The 19255-nt window shown below is 47.8% G+C and overlaps 1 protein-coding gene across 1 annotated transcript in view; it reads left to right on the top strand.

The window, feature by feature from the left end:
• Positions 1-19255, top strand: part of Cul4a (cullin 4A) — a 44676-nt gene that overhangs the window by 4965 nt on the left and 20456 nt on the right. The window contains exons 3-9 of the mRNA XM_031339109.1: positions 4433-4536; positions 10579-10648; positions 11805-11878; positions 12475-12637; positions 12898-12987; positions 13721-13803; positions 17019-17086. Of these exons, the coding sequence (XP_031194969.1) occupies positions 4433-4536; positions 10579-10648; positions 11805-11878; positions 12475-12637; positions 12898-12987; positions 13721-13803; positions 17019-17086 (652 nt within the window). The remainder of the gene's footprint in view (positions 1-4432; positions 4537-10578; positions 10649-11804; positions 11879-12474; positions 12638-12897; positions 12988-13720; positions 13804-17018; positions 17087-19255) is intronic.

Here is a 19255-nt window from a genome sequence, read left to right on the forward strand (position 1 = left end):
ACCAGGCTGACCTGGAACTCAGAAATCTGCCTGCCTCTGCTTCCCAAGTGCTGGGATTAAAGGCGTGTGCCACCACCGCCCAGCGGTATTGTTTTTTTCTTAAATAAACATTTAAGAAATGTTTGAAGGAAGTTTGCTAGTGGACCTAGTATGCATGAGACAGAAGGTGTTGAGTCCCCTGGACCTGGAGTTAAATGAACTGCTGAGTGGGTGCTGGATATCAAAGATGCATCCTCTGAAAGAACAGCTTTTAAGTGCCGAGCCATTGAGTGCACAGTGATTGTTCCAAGTGCCCCAGGACACCAGTGCTCTGTCTGCAGAGTCTCTCCTCCTCAGACTGCCGCAGGTGTGAGAGTCTCTGACCCTTCTGAAGGCTGCTGACTTTCTGCCTAACCTTGGGACAGGATCTTGTTTATGGCTATTGTTTTGTCCTGACCCATTATCTCTGTTCTTGATTCCCTCCTCCCCCATTAAGGAGATTGGTTGTTCAGCATTCTAAAATCTAACTAGTGTACCAGATATTTCTATATTATTGTAATTTCCTGTCCTTTATTCTGGCCATAGTTAAATGATTTAAAGACCGTCTGGTCTTACGTCTTGCTTTTAGAGTCTGTTAGGCCAGGGCAGATCATTGCTATATGCAGGGCTAAACGGCCCTACCACTGAAGCAGACCTTCCTAGGGGCCTTGACTGTGGTTTCCAGCTGGATATGGGAAAGCCACTATTCTAGGCCCTGTGAGAACTCTAGCGCTGTTACCTCCACCCTTCTAGATGGTTCTTTCCTTGTCCCAGAACGTGTACCCTTTGTTGCATATTAGGGGTTCCTTCATCTCTCCTGATGCAGTCCTGCATGCAGCCAGAAGCAGGGTAGGAAACTGGAACAGCTGCCCCAAAGATCACTGACTTCCAGCAGCGTCCAAGCCCCCAACCAATGTGCCTCCTGCCTCCTGTGCTGTGTCTGCTCTTTGTCTGTTTTAGATTTTTGTTTGTTTGTTTTTTGGTGCCCAGGGCCCCTAAAATACTCTGTTCTTTGTCCTTTTTTTTTTTTTTTTCGTTATTTTGACTGTAACAAGAACTGCACCAAAACACCTAAATACTTGGGTTTTGGCTTTATAAAATAACTCTTGCTACTAAAGCTGCTCTGTTGCCTAGAGAGTGTAGTGTTCAGGTTCAGTTGTCCCAACAGTAGATGGTTTTTTCCATACCGCATATATGTAGCAGTTTGTCCTAGGCTGAGACCTCATGGATTCCAGGCTGTGTAAAGGGCAGAGGGTGGCTCTGGCCTCAGACCAGCAGTGTACTCACCCGCGCCTCTCCTGTTTCCAGCTGTGCTTCATGCCCTACCACAGAACCTTAGTTGGAAGGTCCGCTTTTTAGCAGAGTCTGGCAATACATAGTTTTGAAGTCTGATGTAGATACGGGGGCTCACTGGTCGTGGCTCTCCGCGCAGCAGCTCGTCTTCTGGGGATCACTTGGGTTCTATCTGTCGTTCATGGCGAGGAGGTCTTCTGGCTCCCACCCTCTGTATCTTCCTCAGAGCAGGGTTGTTTTGAAGATGCAGATCTCATTGCTTCTGAAGACTTGAGTGTGAGCCACTCAGAAGGATGCACTCCTGTGATTTTCATACTTGAATTTTGTCCTTTGGTCACCCTAGTGCACATCAGAGGAAGACCCAGTGTGGAGTTCCACCTGAAAGCAAACTCCTCAGAGTGGCCTAGCTTCCAGAGAGAGGCCAGCTCTGGGCTGGAGTACACAGCAAGGCTGGAAGGTTCGTCCCTGTCAGGCACATTAGTGAAGGAGGGAGCAGTATGGGTCTGTGTAGAGCTTAGTGACAGGATTGGCTAAAACTGACATGGGAGAGCCAGGCCAGGGAGTATTGCTGCGACCACTTTGAGGAAGTCACGTGTTAGTAGAGCATAAATTCAGTACAGAAGCAGAGATGTGCCCTCTCTGAGCTGCCCTAGCCCAGCAGGCTCCTGCTCAGCTCTCACAGGTGTTGTGTGGCCCTTGCCTCAGCCTTGAGAGCCCGTGGCAGATATGTGTCTCTCCTGAGCAGTTGTTGAGTTTCCTGTTGCCTGCATTTGAGCCCTGATTTCATCTTGTGTTCTTATTTCTTTCAGGCAGGTATCTAGAGGGGGCCCAGGGTCCCAGCCCTCCTCTGGGGGGGATGAAGGAGGGGGGGAGGGGGGAGGAGGGGAGGGAGGCAGCAAGTCTGTATGGAAATTGTGACCCCAGGCCACCCTCACCACAGAAAGGGCCACCAATCCTGGACTGCTGGGTCTGGGCAGCAAGCTTTACTGGTCTTCCGCTGTGAGCTCAGGTCATGTCAGGTCCTACGCTGTCATACCATATGTCTGTAGTGGCTGGGCTCAGTTGTAACTAGGTATATGAGGGGCTTCCTGAGGCTCGCCAGGCCTTCAGTTGAAGCTTGTGTGCTTTTTTTGTCAATGAATCCAGTGGCACAGTCCTGGTTTCTTGTTTCTGATTTCTGTGGTTTCAGTTCTAGTCCAAGGATCTCTACATGAATTTGCATTTAATGAACACCAACAGAGCCCTGGCCTCCAATTGCCTGTAGTCCCTTCTTTCTTTTTTTTTTTGGGGGGGGGGGGAGGTTTCGAGTCGGTTTCTCTGTGTAGCCCTGGCTGTCCTGGAACTCACTCTGTAGACCAGGCTGGCCTCCAACTCAGAAATCCAGCTGCTCCTGCCTCCCAGGTGCTGGGATTAAAGGCGTGCGCCACCACTGCCCAGTGTAGTCCCTTCTTTCATTCGACGTTCTTCACCAAAGAGGTGACTGTTCATGGCCACAGGAAGCGTTTTTTGTTTCAGTAGCAGTAAACTCTTAGGTGATACGTAAGAGCAGATGGTCAGCCGTGGACACCACAGCCCATGCTTCTCAGTGCTTGTCAGTGCTCAGCGGTGTGGCCCTGGTGCAGACTGGGCTGAGGTCTAAGCAGTCTGCTGGGAGGTGCAGACTGGGCTGAGGTCTAAGCAGTCTGCTAGGAGGTGAGACCCTCGGGATAGAACAGCTACGAACCGGTACAAACAAGCAGAATCCAGAAGCTGCTGCATCCCTCCTGTGGTTGTTGGACTAAATCTTGCTTCTCTAAGGTGACTCCTTTTTAAATGCCCATAGGACACTGTCTCAGCCTGACTGGACCCTTCCTTCTTACAGGAGAGGACACTTAGAAACTGCCTCCAGTAAGCCTGCGACAGCTAGGACTGTTGACTCCAACTCAGGAAGCAGCACTCAGAAAGCTCTCATATTCGGGAACTGGTGGTGCACGCCCTTAATCCCAGTATTTGGGAGGCAGAGGCAGGAGGATCTCTGAGTTTGAGGCCAGCCTGGTCTATAGCAAGTTCCATGACAACCAAAGCTACATAGTGAGATTCTGTCTCAGAAGAAGACAACCAAAGCTATACAGTGAGATGCTGTCTCAGAAGAAGAAGAGATGTTCCTTACAAATTACTGTTTTATGAAGGACAGTATACATACACACAAACTGGATATTTACACAAAAAGAAGTACACAGTCATGTACACATATACAAAAATTACTTTTTTTTTACTGTACCTGTAAATGTGGACTGACTTGTGATGAGCTGGGGCAGAACTGACGAGACGTGAAGCTGACAGAGAGAGGGCTGAGGAGGGTTTTCTGCTCTTCTCATTAGAGAGCATTTCTGTTTACATTTCATTTGAATGAGATTCTAACGTGTATAGATTTGAGAGGGGTTTATTTATGGCTGCTGAGACTATATTCTTTTAGTGGGTAGAAATATTTGATTTTTTTTTCCTGTAAGCTGTTTAAAGGTGCTTTTTTGCTGGATGGAGGTGGTGTTCACCTTTAATCCCAGCACTTGGGAGGCAGAGGCAGGCAGATCTCTGAGTTGGAGGCCAGCCTGGTCTACAGAATGAGTTCCAGGACAGCCAGGGATACACAGAGAAACTCTGTCTTGGAAAAAAAAAAAAAAAGAAATAAAAAAATAAACAGGGATCAGCATCGCCTGGTCTGTGTCACTCAGGAATCACAGGTCTGCCCCTCACACAACTGCAGTCTCTGCTGTACCTGAGCAAGGCTCTGCTCCCCTCCTGCCACTGCCCAGGTTCACAGGGTCATTTTTAGGATAAATGCGAGCCCCATCTCAACCTAGACAATCAGAAAATGGCCACATGGTCCAAACCTACTTTAGAGTCCTGGTATTGGGGGCAGCCTGATTGGAAAACAGCTGAACTAGAGCAAAGCTGGAGTCTTGAGGTGCCAACCCCCCAAGGAATAGTGGGTACAGCGTGCCATCAACCTGAGCCCTCACTGCTGGCCCTTGTGTGGGCAGCATGTGCTCTGAGCGCCTGTATGGGCTCGGTGGTAGCTAACTGCAGGGCTTTCCAAGAGCTTTGACACTCTGCTGAATAACCACCTTCTCCTCTGTTGTAGGCTGTTGAAAACCTTTGTTCTCACAAAGTCTCCCCAACACTCTACAAGCAGCTGCGCCAGGTCTGCGAAGACCACGTCCAAGCCCAGATCCTCCCGTTCAGAGAATATCCTTTCTTTGCTTTTGCTTTTTTTGCCTTCTATTACACAAATTTTTTTAAAGTGGGATAAAGAACTAATGAGTATCCTTAAGATAAAATAATAGGCTTTAAATCTTTTTTATAGAACAAAGAGCCTTTTGTTTCATAATTCATTATAATAGTTGTTTTAGTGTAATTTGTAACATTTGAATTGCCGAGAGAGGGTAAACAGCTTGCAGGTACTGCATCTAGTTGGAACACTCAGGGAAATTTTTGAAAATATATTAAAGTTTAAGTTCTGTCCTTTAATAGGAATCTTATTTATTCATTTTCTATGATATGTTTTAGCTTTTTTTTTTAAGATTTATTTATTATTATACATAAGTACAGTGTAGCTATCTTCTGACATACCAGAAGAGGGTGTCAGATCTCGTTACGGGTGGTTATGAGCCACCATGTGATTGCTTGGATTTGAACTCAGGACCTTTGGAAAAGTAGTCAGTGCTCTTACCCGCTGAGCCATCTTGCCAGCTATTTTCTATGATATGTGACAAATCCCCACAAATATGTCTGTCATACACATCTTATTTTCTTGGGGTGTATCTGTCAGGAGTCAGGGTACAGCCCAATAGTTTGTCTGCTCAGGGTCTCATAGGCCCGAGGCAGTGTGTCTGGGAGGCTTTATCACCTAAGGGTGGTCTTTTCTGGCTCCCGCGGGTAGGCAGCTATAGGAACAAGGTCCCTACATACCATCTGGCCAGAGTGGACCTGGCTTAACCCTGAGAACTGTGCTCAGGGCCCTGCTGCAACCAGTTTCTCCCGGTGGAATGTGCACTACTCTGGGCAGGCAGGAGAACCTGCCTGTCTGGCCTGAGGCTGCCTCCAGGGACAGAACCCGACAAAGGAAGGCTGGATATTGCTCCATTGAGAAAGAGTTAGTCAGGCACGTACGTACTGTAGCCAGGGTTGGGCAGAGCCATCGTAGGTTTGCTGCCGTGTCATCTGTGACTCATGCCCACAGGACATCTGTCTGACCTGGCCTCAGGTGAATTTAAAGGCACAAACTCTGCTGTGTGTAAAACCAGTGTTGACTTCTTTGGCTCCATGTATTCATGTCTAAAACAAATCCCAGAGCTTTTGTATTCAAGAGTTTCTCCTGATTCAGAAAGTCTTTTTTCCTCCTGTGGAATCTTGGTCTGGCCAGCTATGCAGACCTTGTTCATTCAGAGAGGCTGGTAGTGCTCTCACCCTGAGCCTCTATGGTCCAGGTGAAAAACCTTCACAGAGCCTGCATGCCTGTTATCCCGTGGCAGGTTTGTGAGGCCATCTTGAGTTCAGCTACACAGCTTCAATCAGGGTGCCTCTCTTTTCTCCAGTAAACATTTTGAACTCAGGACTGCAAGATTATATAAGACCATGGTGAGCGAATCCCTGGATAACCTGCTAGCATGTGTCTTCTTTCAGGAGAAAGCTGTGAGGCATACGGAGCCTCTGCCCCGTTCAGAGCACTGGAGGAGCCTGAGCCTAGGCTGAGAGTGGCACTGTGGTCAGCAGCGTGGCCAAGGACACTGGCACCCAGCATGATTTTGCTTTAACCCCACTTTGCTGCAAATGGCTTTTTGATTACCCACTTTAATCATCCTCCTGCCAATTAATCCCACTCTGGGGGTTGACCTATGTATTCACACGTTCAGCAAGCCTTTGTTTCCTACCCAGTATCTTAACCCCTGGATTATAGAAAACTGGCTGTGTGCCTGATTTCCTTTCTCCAAGGAATCAGTGCTAGGATAGAGCCATAGGATTGCCGCTTCTCGATAAGAAAGCAGGATTTAAAAAATTGTGACTTGTTTTACAGGATGAAAAAAGCACTAATACATTATATGTTCTTCGTGACAATGTCATTGAGAACACAGACACATGCAGCTCACAGCAGCAGAACAGAAACCAGGTAGAGCGCCCACGGTGGCAGGGTCAGGGGAGTCGGGGATACCACTGTTCTGGGCCTTGAAGAACAATGGGGTGTAAGCAGACAGTGAACACGATGCAGTGCAGGTGTGTTCCCACGGCCTGGTGTGCAGTCCAGGTCACAGGCTGCATCAGCTTCTGAATATGCCATCAAGAAGTTGCACTTTGAGCTGTACAAGCCACTGAGATTACTTATAGTTTTTAAGCTAGAGATCAGTAAAATTGTCATGTGAAGATCACAGCATGATAGAACAGTCTGGCCAGTGTGCAGCCTAGAACCTTCACCAGCTTCAACGGCTTCCAAAAGAGCCGTTATGTGCTGCCTGGCATCATCCTAGGTCCTGAGAAAAAACGCTGTGAGAAACTCAGACTCCAGCCAGAGAGCTTCCTCTAATGGAGATGACAAAGGCCATGGCCACCTCAGGACATAAGGAAGGGCACAGCCCATGCCTGAGGAGGGAAGTGCTGAGGGACAGGAGGCCCAGCGCGGACGCAGCCCATGCAGGTCCACGGTGGGCAGAGAGGAGCCCACTGGCAAGAGGCAGCAGTCTGCTGCAGGCTTCCAGAAAAGGAGAGTTCACCTTTGACCTGAAGTGTGCTGAGGGCCAGGCTCTGCACAGTTTTTGGCCCAGTGGGATGTATTGACTAATGGGGAGAATGGTAATTAAATAGTCCTAAAAAGAACAGTGTTGTACATGATGATTTTTTCAGCTTTATTCTTCTATACTGTTCTCAGCAAGAGTACTGACATGCTGAAGCCAAGCAGGCAGTGATAATACACTTGCTTTCCTTTAAATGGGAGTCAGGGATAACACTGTCCTGTGACTTGAAGAACAGTGGGGTTGGGAGTTCAGTTGAGATTATTTTGTTTGTTTTTGTTTTTGTTTTTGTTTTTTTGAGACAGGGTTTCTCTGCATAGCTCTGGCTGTCTTGGAATTCACTCTGTAGACCAGGCTGGCCTCGAACTCAGAAATTCACCTGCCTCTGCCCCCCAAGTGCTGGGATTAAAGGCGTGCGCCACCACTGCCTGGGGAATTTTTTTTATAGTCTGTCATAAGCATTCTTGTTATTGGGTGTTAATTGTATCACGAAAGGTGTACCTCACCTCCACGGAGGGTGCGAGTTCTTTGTAGGGATCAGCCCTTCTCCAAAGTGAGACAAGAATGGCTGCCTCCACAGAAACCACAGCAGACCCTTGTGACACTTGTATCTCACTGCCTAGAAGCACTCACCTCTGGCACGGTGGTGACACCTTGCATCCTGGAATTGACTGAACTGCAGCAGGCTGAGCAGGGTCTTAGTCAGCACAGTACTGTGTGGAAATGCTTTACTCTTGTATACTGTTCTCCGTGGGAAGTAGCAGAAAGGTAGACCTGTCTGCGTTACTCAACAGAATGCTTCGACTACAGAGCTTAAACATTGGACCCTGCATCTCAGAGACCCTGGGCCAGGTACAACTCCCCTGTGGTTATTGATGACACCTGAGCTGCCTAGTAGTATCAGATGGACTAGTGTCAGTTTAACTCCATCTTAAGCTTAAAGCTCATGCAGGCTTACTGCCACACAGCATGCTGGCCAATGTGAACTTATTAGGACCTTCATCGTCAGGCCAGTGGCATCTCTCACCCTGCTGAATGAGATGTCCTGTGGCCAACCTGTGTCTTGCTTTGCCTAGGTTTTTGTGTAGGTTCCTCAAATAGTAGTCTGGCATATTTTACCATGACAGAAGCATTCTCCAAGAGTAATGTGCAAGCCATCGAACTAACAGGCTTTCACTTTGACTGTCTAAATGTGTGGAATATGCTTCCTGAGACTTGGGAAAAACTAGACCTTTTTGACCCACTGTAGTTATGGCCACTTGCACAGAGATGCCTAACCCTCTACGTCTCCCTGAACATTGTCTTCCCCTCCTGAGGTTGGGCCAGTGCTGTGTGCCTCTACCAGCTGTCCTTGACACACTGAAGATCTGGTGCTTCTCTGACCTGGCTGTGGCGCACTTTGCAATCTTCTCCTCTGCCTGGCTGTTCCGTTTCCTCGTGTGAGCTGAGCGTGCTGGCCCTCCGCACTTGCACTCGTTGACATGGATGGAGCATGTGTTGAGTGGCAGACAGGACATTTGGCACTTTCCACCTTCTTGAACTGCTTTTTCTGTGTTAGGAAGCTTAAAGATCAAATGAAAATGGGCAAAAAATAGAAACATTCTGGCACCTTTTTTAAAAAACAGTTTTGCATATTTTAGAAAAGTAGTATTAAGAGCTAGAAAGGTAGCTTACTGGTGAGAGCACAGGGGCCCAAGGTCAAGCCCCAGGACCTGTGTCAGCCAGGTGACCTAAGCTCTATGTGATTGACACCTCTGGCTTCTATGGATCCTGGCACCAGCATACACATCATACAAGTAAAAATTAAGTCATTTGAAAGAATTCTAAAAATTTAAAAAATAATGGGACTGGAGAGATGGCACAGCAGTTAGGAGCACTTGGTGCTCTTCTAGAGGACTGGGGTTTGTTTCCCAGAACCCACATGGCAGCTCACAACCATCCGTAGCTCCAGTTCCAGGGGATCCAATGCCCCTTTTTGCTCTCCTTGGGCACTGTACATATGCATGCATGCATACATACATACATGTATACATACATACATACAAACAAACAAATTATAGAATGTCAATCGGGCAGTGGTGGTGCATGCCTTTAATCCCAGCACTTGAGAGGCAGAGGCAGGCAAGTTTCTGAGTTCAAGGCTAGCCTGGTCTACAGAGTGAGTTCCAGGACAGCCAGAGCCCAGAGTTCCAGGACACAGAGAAGCCCTGTCTCAAAAAAAAAACAAAAAAAACAAAACAAAACAAAAAAACAATTATAGAATATCCTAATAGCAAGATCCAGGTCAGCATGGTATATGGTGAGACCATAGCTCAAAAAAATTAAGACACATATACTGGCACACGCCTGTAAGTTCATCTCTGGGGAAACTGAGGCAGAAGAATCTCAAGTTCAGCATAAGCTCTATGTTAAGAAAGATCCTGACTCAAGCCGGGAGGTGGTGGCGCATGCCTTTAATCCCAGCACTTGGGAGGCAGAGGCAGGCGGATTTCTGAGTTCCAGGCCAGCCTGGTCTACAGAGTGAGTTCCAGGACAGCCAAGGCTACACAGAGAAACCCTATCTCAAAAAACCAAAAAAATAAAAATAAAAAGATCCTGACTCAAAAGACAAGCACAGTGGGGTGGCTTGACACCCAAAATCCCAACGTGTGGGACACTGGGGAAGGAGGAAAGCTGGGTTTAAGGCCAGTCTTGGGCACAGTGACACTGTCCCAAAAACACACAAAATCCCAAGCAGAGAGGCACACTTAGAGTCTAGCTGGTGCACAGTGTGGTCATAGATGCAACCTTGTGGTTAGTGTTCTACGTTTTTACTGGGCAAGCCTCTACCACTCTTGACCTGCCAGTTCCCTGCTGTTGTTATTCAGTACACTTTGACTGTGAGACATCCTGGTCCAACCAGACACCAGCTGTAGAAGGTCCTTTGTAGAGTTATGTTCAATCCTGGCCCTCAGTGAGGTGAAGGCATGCTCCCCTGATGAAGCTCATGTGCCTGGGCGTTTGTGTGAGCTGGCAGGAACAGAAAGCAGAGAGGAGAATGGAGGTCAAAGCAGTCAGACACATCCCAGGGGTGGGGTGAGGCAGGGAGCTCACTACAGACAGGAGATGAGCTGACCGTGGACAGAGGCCAGGAATTCACACTCCTGGCTTGGGAGCTGCAGGTCTCTCTTGGTATATTTGTAAAAAAAAATAGCCACCGGGAGACTGGAAGTCCCAATCCCAAGTACTCATTGTGCCCATCTGCTAAGAGGGTTCTGCTTCATGGGTAGGATGAGGAAGCGTTCTGGGGTGTCGTTCGTTTATACCTCCTAGCCCCACTGCCTTAGGACTAGGTTCCCACTGTGGATTTAGAATACAGAAGTGTCGAGACTATAGTATGACCTTTCAACAGTCATATTTTCACTGTTCGTAGGACACCTAGCAGAGACGGCATTAGTTAAAGTGAAAGTTGGAAAGCTAGGGTGGACCATTCGTTGTATTTGAAGCTTCCTTAGCAGGTCTGCACAGACTCACTAGACAGTGTTTTATTTCTAAAGAAGATTAACACATGCTGGCAAGATCACTGCAGACAAATGGTAAGTTTGCAGCCTTCGTCAGCCTCAATTCTCTAGTAGTGCTACTATGCATGCCTGAGTCAGCTCACTCCTACCTGATTGCTTGGCCTTGGGCCTTACAAGCCTCTGCTCGAGACAGAATGATGGTGAGGTCTTCACCGTCACCTGCTTGAGCTGCCTTGCTCCAGCTTGAGGCCTGAGCTCAGACACTCCACCGCATGAGCAGTAGAGTGGCTTGGGGAGGTGAGCTACTCAGCCTCTGGAAGGACGTACTGTCCCCCTCTACTCCAGGTCAGCAGTCACTGTGCTCATCGAAGACTTCCCCAAGTTCTCAAAGGCGGCTCCAGGTGTCTAATTGATAGTTGGCCTGAGTTCCAGCTCCTTCATGTAGCTGGATGGCCAAGCCTGAGGCTGTAGATGTGTCTAATTTGACTTGACACGTGGGTTTTTGCGTGGCCCAGCTGTTGATGACCTATAAGAGCATAGGTCTGTGTGGCTTCTTCAAGTAGACTGAATGCTCGTTTTCTAAAGATGAGCATTTTGAGCCATGTGGGTATGAAAAGCAAGAGTGTCCACTTGGGAAGGTATTTCAAATGTCAGCAAGTCTCACCAAAAAGTAGACAGTTCACTGCCTGCACTGGAGCCCGAGCCTCAAGACAGTGCAGCAAGTCTTCTGTTAGAAAACTTAAGCCAAGAATAGAAGTTATATCCCTGCCTTTAATCACCATATTTGAGAGGCAGACATAGTAAAATAAAAAGTTTACTGCTATGAGACCCCCCCCCATCTCAGAAAACCAGAAAAGAAAGATGAGGCAGACATCCACAAGCTTCATTGTGTCTTCAGTTGGGTGATAATTAAATTTCAGATTTCCTTGAGACTGAGTGCTTTAAAACCCTTGCAGTCTGGGCTGTTGTACTGAGTGCAAAATACTAGAAGAAAAAGTTAAGTTTATAAAAATGAGGGTCTTGATATGTGCGGGTTTCCATCGAGAAATGATTGTCACTTTCAAGGCAGCTAATGTAAGATGGTCCAAAAAGTCTGTCCTCAAGTGGTGTGTGTGCGGGAGGGGTGGATGTGTGTGCGGGGTGTGTGTGTGTGTGTGTGTGTGCGCGGGGGTGTGTGTGTGTGTGAGCGGGAGGGGTGGGTGTGTGAGGGCTGCCTCTCTCTGCCTGTCAGATCATGATCAGAAGCATCTTTCTGTTTCTGGATCGCACCTACGTCCTCCAGAACTCCATGCTGCCTTCTATCTGGTGAGTCCACCCTGACCTCTGGGCCTCCTGCAGGCCTACAGAGTCTTCTTTAGAGCGTGGTGTCTTCACCGCATAGACTCCGCGACTCCTGGGCTGAGGGAGAAGGGCTAATGTGGTGTCTTCACCACATAGACTCCGTGACTCCTGGGCTACAGGCTGAGGGAGAAGGGTTAACGTGGTATCTTCACCGCATAGAATCCGCAACTCCTGGGCTACAGGCTGAGAGGGAGAAGGGTTAACGTGTGGTCATTTTGCAGATGCAATGGTGGTTCCCATGATCTTAATACCTTTGAGGCTCACCCAAGGAGAATGGAGACAGGTCAAAGACAATAGATCCAACAATAGCAAATTGAGTGCCTGAGTGGCACAAGATATCTCATTATCTCCTTGGGGTATTCAGCTTGACCTATCTAGGAATCAACCTCATTTATGGTAGAGGCATAGACATTCTGGCCTGGCCTACCGAGCATTCGTAAGAGGATGTTTGAAGCTCTGGCTGTCGTTAGCAGACGGCAGTTTGGGACTGGTGCATGTAGCCCATGTGACACTCTAGAGCATCGAAGGTGAACCAAAGCCTTGCTGCGTTTCTCCATCAGGGACATGGGCCTAGAGCTGTTTAGGAACCATGTCGTCAGTGACAGGATGGTGCAGAGTAAGACCATCGATGGGATCCTGCTGCTGATTGGGCGGGAGCGAAGTGGAGAGGCTGTGGACAGGAGCCTGCTTCGGAGTCTGCTAAGCATGCTCTCAGATCTCCAGGTGAGGCCTTGGTCTTGAAAGAGTATGTGATGGCCATCTGCAGGCGCCTGCCCCTGAGTAAAGGCAGGCTTCAGAGACGTAAGTGGGGAATAGTAGCCCACAAGTATGAGTGGAAAACATGGTTGTCTAGTCCTTAAGGACAGTGATGGAGGCCAGTGGTACGGTCTGCAAGGAGCAGCAAGAGAAAAGCCTGGTAGGAGTTAGTGCTTGCAAAGGAAGGTTTCTGTATTCGAGCTCATCAGTAACTGCTCCTTCTCTAGGTATACAAAGACTCATTTGAGCTGAAGTTCTTGGAAGAGACTAACTGTCTATACGCTGCTGAAGGCCAGAGGCTGATGCAGGACAGGGAGGTGAGATATGCGACCACATATGCATGCATTTGCCAAAGTCTCTCAAGCCCTCAGGAAAGAACTGCTTACTGTAAAAAAAAGTTAATTTCTTTAATCCTTTAGGGGCTTGCTTTCTTTACTTCCCCTCCCCCTAAGTATTTTCTGAACTTGCAAAGGAGTCCTTGTCTAAGCAAGAAGATAAAGAGTTAATCTTAAAATCCCAGTTGCCACCTGTGTAAAGCCTTGTGTAAAGTCATACGTCCTCATAGCACTGCCTCCTCAGACGCTGTGAGCAGCTTCGTAGGGACTGAGTCCAGTCCTGAAGGAGCGGCACCTACATGCAGCCGCCTGCTCCTGCCACAGTGGGCCCAACCCATCAGATCAGAGGCTAGCTGCAGCCATGCTAGCTGAGCTGGCACTGAGGACAAGTGATGTCTGTCTACAGTTGCTGTGACCTCAGGGGAGGGAGGGTGTCCCCACCGACAGATCCATGTGACCCATGTGAGGTTGCTAGAAAGCTTTGTGCTGTCTACCCAGGTACTACCGCACCCATCACGGGCCCAGTGGTGTGTGCTGTGTCCCCAGCACTTTGTAGTGAGCAGTGAGTGCGACCTGAGCCCTGGTTTTAGAGGTGATGCTATTAATGTTTCACTTGAATGTGGCTTCTCTCTCTTTTTTTCTCTATTTTTTGAGGAAATTTTATGTATAATATGAGAAATTTTTGTAATTGGTGTGTTAAATGTTTTTTGGGAAGGTTCCAGAATACCTTAACCATGTGAGCAAACGTCTAGAAGAGGAAGCAGACCGAGTGATCACCTACTTAGACCACAGCACACAGTAAGTAAGCACTGTGGAGTCCTCAGTTCCCACAGCCACAGGCCTTCAGGCCTCACTCTGAGGTAGCATGTGCCTCGGGCGGGCGCACCCAGCACTCTGAGACTGACTGCTCCCCAGGCCGAGCTTTGCTTGTAATATGTGCATATTCAGCAGTTACAAACTGTACTTACCATGAGCTAGCTAGCATGAGAGGACTCCTGACAGAGAGTGACACCCTCCGCATCTGAGAGCTTTGTTTGCCTGATAGAACTTCACTGAGTACCAGGCTCTTGTCTTTCTAGCCTTTGTTCTTTTAAGGTTTATGTGAGTACATTTCCTGTGCAGTGTGTGGTGATGCATGTGTGAACACAGTGGTGTGAGGTCCCAGAGCCACCTGGTGTGGATGCACGAGCAGTGAGCACTCTTTAACCACTGTCCACCCCAGCTAGGCAGGCTTCTTAGATGGCTTACATGGCCATAATTCTCATAAAACAGTACACAGTCTTGTCTTTTCATTTGTCTTTTTTCTCTGGAGTCTAGGTCGATGCAGTGCTTGTGCAAGATGTGTTATGCACTGCTGTGAGGAGGTGGAGGCATGGAGGGGCACAGAGGAGACAGTGAAGCTCCGTCCTTTGGGGTTTGGGGACAAGAGGAAAGAAAGGGTCAGATCCCAGGAGGCAGCATGCAAGTTCAGGACAGCACCTTTAAGGGAACGGTGCTCTTCCTTTCCAGTGAGGGCGCCATGGGTCCTAGTGCAGACCTGTGCTGGGGAGGCAGGAGGAGGGGCGCCATGGGTCCTAGTGCAGACCTGTGCTGGGGATGCTGGGTTGCTTGGGGATATTGATGTAGAGAGACACTCTTATAAACATCACCAGTCAATAAAAAAGCTATGGCCAATGAGTTGAGGCCGAAAATAGGAGCTGAGATAGAGAGGAGCAGGGATAGAATAATTCTGGGAAATAAAGACATGGGGGACTTCCCCTGGAAATCTGAGAAGACAGACATAAGAAGACAAGGAGAGAGATGGCTCAGTGGTTAAGAGCACTGACTGCTTTTCCAAAGGTTCTGAGTTCAAATCCCAGCAACCACATGGCAGCTCACAACCATCTGTAACGAGATCTGACCCCCTCTTCTGGGGTGTCTGAAGACAGCTACAGTGTACCTACATACAATAAATAAATAAATTAAAAAAAAAAAAAGACAAGGAGAAAAAACCAGCCATGTCACTGAACTCTGGTTAGAATAAAGGCGATAATAAAGTTAAGAGCAAGTCAAAGCTTTTTGGCCTAAGTATTTATTAGTAAATAATTAGTCTTAGAGTCATTATTGCTGGGAATTAAGTGATTGGGAGGAAAAACTAGATTTCATACATGGCGCCCAATGTGAGGAATATAATTCAAACCTTTAATTTCATATTCAGTTATTAAGAGTCGTTATTTAAGGGGATTAAATGTTCAGGCATAATGTGAACACTTACATCCACCTGATGGAGGCCCTGAGTTAGAGGAGGCCCTAGGAGGCTGGATGTTAGCAATCAGGGAGGAGCAGAGGTTACCCTGAGCCCTCAAAAGTGCTGCCTTAGCACACTCATTTCTAAACTCTATTTTCATCGAGGGTTGGATATAATCCTGCCTTTTGCCATAGGTGCTATGAGATTTAAATTTGCTAAAAAGTTCCTTGTAGAAAGTTGATATACACCTTTAATGTAATGCTCAAGAGGTGGAGAAGCAGGTCCATCTCTCAGTACAAAACTACACTCAGCTACATAGTGAGCTTCAGGCCAGCCAGGGCTAGCTCCACAGGGAGACTCGGGTGACTGGCTGCCAAGCCTGCCTACCTGAGTCCAGTCCCTGAGACCCACGTAGCAGAAGGAATGAACTGACTCCTGAAGGTTCCTCTGGCATCTACACACGTGCTGTGGTGTGTGCACAATGCATCATTTAAAACACTGGTACTGGGTACTAAACCCCAGTAGTGTTCCTTATAAACTCTAAAATGAAGGCTTGAGAAGTGTCTAAAGTTAATCATTCTCTGTGCTTCTCTGAAAAGTTAAGTTATGAATAAGAATAGAAAGCCTGGAGGCTGGTGTGGTAGGGCTCAAGGGAAGCCAAGGGAGGTACGCTTGTCTGTGAGTTCAGGACTCACTTGTTCTCCATAGTGAGTTCTGTACAGATCCTGTCTCAGAAGAGGGGGTGGGCCGGGGATGGATAGGATGAGTCTTGTGCGGTGCTCATGAGCCCAGACCTCACAGCAGTCTGTTTCCATGAGCAGAATCCTGCCCAATAACCATGGGCGTGGCCATAGTCAGGGTGAGCATTGGAGCTGTAGGAGTGAGTCTCAGACCTAGAGTAGAAGGTGAGACAATTGCCAGTTCCTCTTGTGATACAGAGGTGAGGATCGGGCAGACGGCACAGTGGAAGGCAGTGTGCGGGAAGACTGTGGGCCATCGGGAAGGAGAGAGGTCATGTCTGGATCCCGACAGAGTTGGTAATTTGCCACAGAAAACACTTAAGCCCATAGATCTAGGCCCGCTGGTGCCTCAGCATTGTGACGACATTGTTCCCTGCAGGCCAGCATGAGAGTGAACACAGAACAGAATGCCATAGGCATGTGCAGTAGAACTAGAGACTGCCTGCCGGGTGTGCCCTGCCGGGTGTGCCCTGCCGGGTGTGCCCTGCCCGCGTCTAGATCGCATCCCTGGTCTCCTGCCTCAGGAGTTGATGTATATGGTTCAGGAAGCTTTAGCAAGTGACATCAGGGGCCAAAGCATGAAGGGCAGAGGAACAAGTCAGAACCCAGGGTGCCGTCCCCATGTACCTACACCAACCAGGAAGGCAGGCACCTCAGGTGCTCGCCGCCAGCTGTTTCCTGTGGGCCTGTTGTGTTACTCAGCAACTTGTGTTTAGAAATGCTGCTGCAAGAGCCAGGTGAATGCCTATAATCCAGCACTGAATAGTGGAGACAGAAAAGAAACATGCGTTCAAGACCAGCTTGGCCTATGTAGGAAGATCTTGTCTCATAAAAAGAGTAAATTGAATTGAAGTCTGGTTTAGAATCATCAGCAAAAGCCATGATTAACAGTCAGTTTAATGCAAACTTTAGCTGAGCCCTCTGTCCAGTAGCTGTAAGCTGCCTGCTGAGCCCTCTGTCCAGCGGCTGTAAGCCGCCTGCTGTACTCTCACTCCCGCCTCCGCAGCTGACCTCCTCTGCTGCTGATATCTGGTTTGCTTTGACAGAAAACCATTGATTGCCTGCGTGGAGAAGCAGCTGTTAGGAGAACATTTGACAGCAATTCTGCAGAAAGGTAGGTTTTCCCAACCATGTGGGATTTTACACTGAATTCTAACCTTTAACTTGTGAAACTCTGGGAGCATTGGATAGAACTTCACGCATGGTTAATTTTATAGGACAAACTATTGTGACACTTGTTTAATAAGTATGTTAGCCCTCAAAGGAATAGTTAAATGATACAGCTGGGGTCAAAGGTGTGCACGACTACACTTGCTTTGTAACTTGGACCTTTTATTTTTTAACTAAATATTAAAGAACTGTGCTGGCTGAGCAGTGGTGGCACACACCTTAGGTCTCAGCAGTTGGGAGGCAGAGGCAGATGAATCTCTGAGTTTGAGATCAGCCTGGTCTACAGAGCGAGTCCAGAACAGTCAGGGCTGTTACACTGAGAAACCCTGTCTTGGAGAAGACAAAATGGAGGCTGGTAATTTTCAGCCCTGCTTGGCTAAACCACCTTGGAAGGATTTTCTTTTGGGAAGTAATTGTTCCTCCTTGTGGAGTACCCTCATGTAGAATACTTATGTGCAGCAGGTCAATGCAAACATAGAGTGTGTGCTGATTATAACAGCCGTCACTATCTCCAGACTTGCCGCCCTCAGTCTCCTCTGCTCTAGTTCTTCCTGAGCTGTACACTAGGTTACAATGAGCATGTGCAGAAGCCTGGGCTCTTCCCAGAGAGGGCAAGGACTTAGATCAATAGGTAGCTGCTACGTTGAGAAGAGTCTGGAAGGAACTCAAGCTTGTCTTTAGAGGGCATTACACCGCTCTACACATATCTTCTTCCTCCTCCTCTTTTTTGGTTTTTTCGAGATAGGGTTTCTCTGTGTAGCCCTGGCTGTCCTGGAACTCACTTTGTAGACCAAGCTGGCCTCAAACTCAGAAATCCGCCTGACTCTGCCTCCCAAGTGCTGGGATTAAAGGTGTGTGCCACCACCGCCTGGCTGCACATAACATTGAAGCCATAAAACATTGCCTTTCCATAGCCCATCCACTTCCTATGGTCTGTACTTGTTGGCTTTAGTGTAGACATGTCCAGCTCAGCCCATTGGTTTAGTGGCTTTTGTTTTGTTTTCTCACCTTCACAGTGATTGTATACCTCCAGAAATTATGATGAGCACAGCTACTGTTTTGTAACACTCGTATACCAATGTGACTTGTTAAACCTTACTTGTTCTTTGTGGCCGGTTAAGATCATTGTGTTGTGTGGGAAACTGTAGCTGTGATGGGAACTCCCTTGTGAAGCTGTGTAGCTCCTCCCTTGTGCTCTGAGTGTCTGAAGGGTTAGTTCTGAGGCAGTGGCTGGTAGATTGTGCTTTACTAGGCTCTAGTGCTGGTCTCTGTGAGACGTGTGGAAGCAGAACCTCCATACAGTAGCCAGGTAATCCAGGACAGGAGGAGTGTGCCAGGCCTCTGCTGCCATAGTCTGCCCTCATGTAGAACAGTCCCATGAGGCTACCATTCCACTTTGCATGCAGAAAGACCAGGGCCACATAGCTGTGCTGCCTGAGCACCATAGTTTGTGCTTCCCAGTAAAGCACACACAAACCTCCCCAAGTGCACATTCTCCCTCAGTGCTCTGTTCATTAACCTCAGAACAGGTGCATTTGGAACTTGTGGTGGGTGCTTTTACAAAGTCAGAATGGAAGGAGAGTTGTGGTCAGGCAGCTTTTAATCCCAGCACTGGACAGTGACAGACAGTGACAGATGGATCTCTGAACTTGAGGCCAGCCTGATTTGCATAGCAAGTTCTAGGACATATGTAGAGACTACATAGAGAACGACATAGAGAAACGTTATCTTTACAGAAACAAAAATAAGAGGCAGTTGGCCAGCAAAGTAGCTGGATTGATTAAGGCGCTTGCTACGAAGCTTGGTAGAACCAAGTTCAGATCCCTGAACCTACTTGTGAAAGGAGAGAGCCATCTCCTACAGCTTATCTTTTGACTTCCATGCATGCATTTATTTATACAGATATAATTTTTTTAAGTTCTTCTTTAAGGAGTATATCCTTAGTGGAAAATATCCTAAGAGTAATAGGAAATAAAAGCAATCTAAGGCTAGGGACATAGCACGGTGATGTGCTGCTCACTTAGCACGGCTTGTAGCACCATGAGTGGTAGAGTATGTATTCTCTTAGCACAGCTTGTAGCACCGTGAATGGTAGAGTATGTATTCTCTTAGC

Source organism: Mastomys coucha, unplaced genomic scaffold (genome assembly GCF_008632895.1).
Source record: "Mastomys coucha isolate ucsf_1 unplaced genomic scaffold, UCSF_Mcou_1 pScaffold22, whole genome shotgun sequence".
Taxonomy (NCBI): Eukaryota; Metazoa; Chordata; class Mammalia; order Rodentia; family Muridae; genus Mastomys; species Mastomys coucha.